Source organism: Cariama cristata, unplaced genomic scaffold (genome assembly GCF_000690535.1).
Source record: "Cariama cristata isolate BGI_N322 unplaced genomic scaffold, ASM69053v1 scaffold19052, whole genome shotgun sequence".
Lineage (NCBI taxonomy): Eukaryota > Metazoa > Chordata > Aves > Cariamiformes > Cariamidae > Cariama > Cariama cristata.
Genome location: NW_009605725.1, coordinates 32,627 through 37,039, shown reverse-complemented (window position 1 = coordinate 37,039; position 4,413 = coordinate 32,627). Strand labels below are relative to the sequence as shown.

At 37.8% G+C, this 4,413-nt stretch overlaps 1 protein-coding gene across 1 annotated transcript in view; it reads left to right on the top strand.

The window, feature by feature from the left end:
• CHKA (choline kinase alpha) overlaps nucleotides 1-3,442 on the top strand; it is a gene marked incomplete at its 5' end in the record, with an annotated part of 17,879 nt that extends 14,437 nt beyond the window's left edge. The window contains 4 exons of the mRNA XM_009696100.1: nucleotides 876-984; nucleotides 1,470-1,576; nucleotides 1,916-1,997; nucleotides 2,799-3,442. Of these exons, the coding sequence (XP_009694402.1) occupies nucleotides 876-984; nucleotides 1,470-1,576; nucleotides 1,916-1,997; nucleotides 2,799-2,858 (358 nt within the window). The remainder of the gene's footprint in view (nucleotides 1-875; nucleotides 985-1,469; nucleotides 1,577-1,915; nucleotides 1,998-2,798) is intronic.
• Between the last annotated feature and the right edge of the window lie 971 nt (nucleotides 3,443-4,413).

Here is a 4,413-nt window from a genome sequence, read left to right as displayed (position 1 = left end):
CAGCAGGAAGGTGTATTACTTTCTACAGGTTACAGTGAGAGCAAGTGCTGCACTGCTGATTATCTGTTTATTCTAGTGAATTCTGTTCTGTTAGTGGTGGATGGCAAATGTAACTACTCGAAACAGCTCCAGGTCCCAATGGTGTTGAGTATAGGCATTTACAACAGAGTCAAAATTGTTGGAACTCCCTGGTTGTCCAGACTAGAAGGTTACTTATGCACAAATGGGTTCTTGCTTGCATGTCAAAATTTCTTCTAGTGAGGAGAATGGTAGATTGTGTGTGTACATATGTATGTAGGGCAGGTTTTGCATTTTTTTTCTTCTCCTTTCAAATGGCTTTCTCATCTGTGCAGATGAGAGTAATCCTAGGTTTTACACTACATGATTACACAGCGCTTTCTGTTCTTACCTCAGTCCTAAGTGTGTGGAGTCATTGGGATCACTAAACATTAGCATAGCTGGAACATAATGGAACCCTGAATTCCAATAATATAAAAGTGGGATATGTTAAATAATTTGAGTGTGACCTCTTTGCCTGCAATAATACTAACATTAGAGATGTGTCTGACTTTGTGCTGAGATGTAGTGCATACTCAGGTATTTTAATTGTTTCCATTGATATAAAACTTGGTAGCGAAGTCTAGTATTTTCATGTAGCCGGTAGCTTTCATTCTTAACTGCCCATCTTTATTAATTCATTTTTACGAACTTGCAGAAGAGTTGCATTCTAGTCATCAATTCTCTACCTCCTTTAGCAAAACTGCAGTAAGTTATAAGTAGCCTTGTGCTTTTAAGCTTGATTTGAGGTTTGCTTAAGCAAAACCAGATTGGTAGTATGCAAATATTGAGGTACTTGATCTTTATCTCTCTTTCAGAGGATTTGACATTGGAAATCACTTCTGTGAATGGATGTATGATTACACATACGAGAAGTACCCATTCTTCAAAGCTAGTGTTCTTAAATATCCTTCAAAGAAGCAACAGGTAGGCACATGAGACAATTGATAAAGTGCCAGTGTTCAGTCTTCAAATCTTAACTTGCTTTGCCATTCTGTTTTGGACTTACTCTGTCCCGAGACCTTTCCTCCATGAATTCCTTAAATAGAACACTTTCTCTAATCCTGACTACCTTTGCTTTAAAAATCATAGAAACTTCGTAATAGCTCTTCAGGATAGAATATTTACTATGTGCTGTGTAGCTGTCTACTGTAAAAAGTCTGGTAGTTGTGGACTGCAGATGTGAAATCAGTTGGCAGTTGCAAAGCGTTGTCTGTTGTTCTTCTCTTATGGCTTTTCTTAAACCAGACTTCCGAGCAATTAGTAGAACCACCATTAATCTTAAAGTTAACTCAGTACTGTTGATGTTTGGAAAAAATTAATGACAACTTATTAAAAGGCCTTCCTGGTTCTGAAAGAAGCAAATACCTTTTGAGGCAAAGAGCTGTAACTGTTGTTTACTTGCCTTCCAGCTTCATTTTATCTCCCATTACCTGTCTGCATTCCATGATGGCTTTGAAAATCTGAGCAATGAAGAGAAGTCCAAACTAGAAGAAGAAATGTTGATAGAAGTTAACAGGTAACTTGCCTTTCACAACTGTGTCTTGAAACTTCCCGTGACACCTATACTTGTATGCTTCACTGGGTAGAGAAACTTTAGCCAAGAGAGATTATAATCTATTTATATGTGGTAAAGAAAAATCTGTCCACTGTAACCTTTAGATATGTGGTATACACTATTAGTGGACTAAACAAAATACTACTCCATGGGGGAGCTAATGGAATTATTTTTATAATGTCATATTTGAAGAAAAGATGTAGACATCCCCAAACTAGGGAGTACTATTCTAACAGGATATTGAAATAAGGTGGTGTGACTTAGGTGGATATTTCAATAAACATAGCCTTCTAATTTCAGGTTTGCCCTTGCATCACACTTCTTCTGGGGTCTGTGGTCTATTATACAAGCAAAGATCTCATCCATTGAGTTTGGTTACCTGGTAAGTTACTTAATTGTAGTTTCATGTGACTAAAAATGTACACTCTAACCCATGGTACATTATCAGAAAGCAAATGAAATGGCCTTTCACAGCAACTGTTATCTTCTAAGCGGAATAAAACTTTAAATCAATTTGTTAGTGGTTTGTGCTCTTTCCTTAATGTAAAAAGCATCTAAGATCATCAAAACTTAAGAGATTTTTCCCATTGTTACATAGAGAGACTATAGCCTTATGTGTCAGGCCGTGCAGTGGGGTGATGCCTTGCAGTGCAGTATTCTGCAATAAGAGATCCCGTGCAAGAGGGAAGCTAGCATGCAGTAAGTGTGAATATGGAAACTGAGTAATCAAAGTGCACATGTAATAACATGTTGATGTTCAGTGTGCCACAATTATCAGTGCCAGGTAGCTTGTTGTATTTGAGAAAGGGATCAGTCTAACTCCTGACATGTGTTTAGTGTACTGTGAAGTGGTATAACTTCCAGGTACACTGAATATCCTGCAGGAAGTGTTGCAGAAGCTTTCATTTTTAGTGAAATCCTGACCTTCTTAGTTCCATTTTGTGTTTTTTCTGATGTTCTGGCAGCAACTAACAGTGTTAGAATTGAAATAAGATTGGACGAAGTTAAGAGGCCAGAACACCTCTGGAGAGATTATCCTTCCCAAATAGAGCTAATTAATGCACTGAGGTGGTGGATTAAGAAGGTAGCACAGTTAATACCTTTATTAATGCTTCCCCATCCTAAATAAGAAAACTCAGCTGTGTTCACTGCATTGAGTACTGAATGTCCCTTATTTCTCCAGGAATATGCGTTATCCAGATTTGATGCGTACTTTGATCAGAAGAAGAAGCTGAAGGTGTGAATGCGGGAGGAGTGGCCTGTTAGTTACTGTAGGAAGAGAGCAGCTGGACAGAACTTACACTGTGCTTAGGCTACTGTATCTCTAATGAAGGTGTCACTGAATTCCAGTTCCTTGGAACGCAAGTGTACAGTACTGAAGACTGTGTGAAAATGACTTGTTTACAGTTTCGTAAATACTTGGAACGAGATTGGGAGGCAAAAGTAAAATACAACAGTGCAATATCTTTAAATCTTTTTGATCTAGAAGGTATTTTATATTATGGGAGAAGCTTACAATTAAGTGTCAATACCACATGTGTCGGAGCAAACAGTGTTACTGTGAGTACGTTTTCTAGGGGGGGTTTGGCCTTACGGTTTTTGTTGTACGCGGAACAGTTGTAAAAGATGATTCATTGTAGACACTGCCTCTTAATGAGAAGGAAAAGCGGAGACAACTGTTAAACTGTGAAGTAGGCTTAAAATAATCTTACTGTGACATTAGGTTCAACGTGCCCCATGAATGCTATCTTCAAAGCTGCTGCTATGTTACACAACTTTAACCATCCAGCAACTAAACACGTTGAAGCAGTACGCTTTAAAGTGTTACCTACATATACATGAATGTTTCTCTTAAAAGCTGGTGTGCCTATGAGGTGAAGTATGAATGAACTTTGAGCTGGACATTCTGAAGGGACTTGAACTGTTCATTCCATGTCCTTCGAGAAGGTTGATTGTCTCCTAAAATGCTGTGTCCTGCACAGGGGGGTTCTGTGGGCTGACAGCACTGAGAAGAGTGCCTTGAATTGCTCTCACAACTCCCCAGATAACTGGATTGGCATTGACAATACTTGTAATTGGAGCTCATCTCTCTTCTTGTGTTGCCACAGTATACGGCTGTAAGAAATAGTAGAGCCAAAGACTGCAGAGAACACTTCAGGAAATTGCTGTTCTGCCCATCTAATGCTTACGTGGCTTGGTAGGTGCTTTTCCTGCACCTTCAATTTTTCATCATGTTCCAGCAATCCAGTAAAGTGGAGCGTCTTGTGGGGAACAATAATGTGTATATTGAAACTTAAGTATAATCTGTATACGTGTCATCTAAAGATCTCTTTAGATTTTTTGGAAGCCTGTTTATTTTGAATGTTACTTGTTTGTGCTTTCTAACACACTGTATTGTAAATAATAAACTTCTAAGTCTACCCTTTTTCACTTGCATAGCCAATACTCTTTCAAGCAGCTGAAAAAAAAATGAAAAAAATTTCATATACTGTATAGCATAACTTGTAAAAGCTGTCATTTTATTCTCTAGTATAGAGAATCATTTTCCATACACCTAATTACTAACATTTTATAATAAATATAAAGCACTTAAAAACATCATAGTTGATATTCTTAAGACTTTGTTATATCTGCAGGATAAAATAGATGCTCTTTCTGGCCTTAATCTGTCCTGGAAGTACTTTCTTGCTTCCCTTCAAAGGCAGACTAATTTAAGCTTTAGGCTCAATACTGTGGGATATACCTCCTACTTAAATGCTAAAAACACATTTATTGTATAACTGAATGCTAATAGAAAG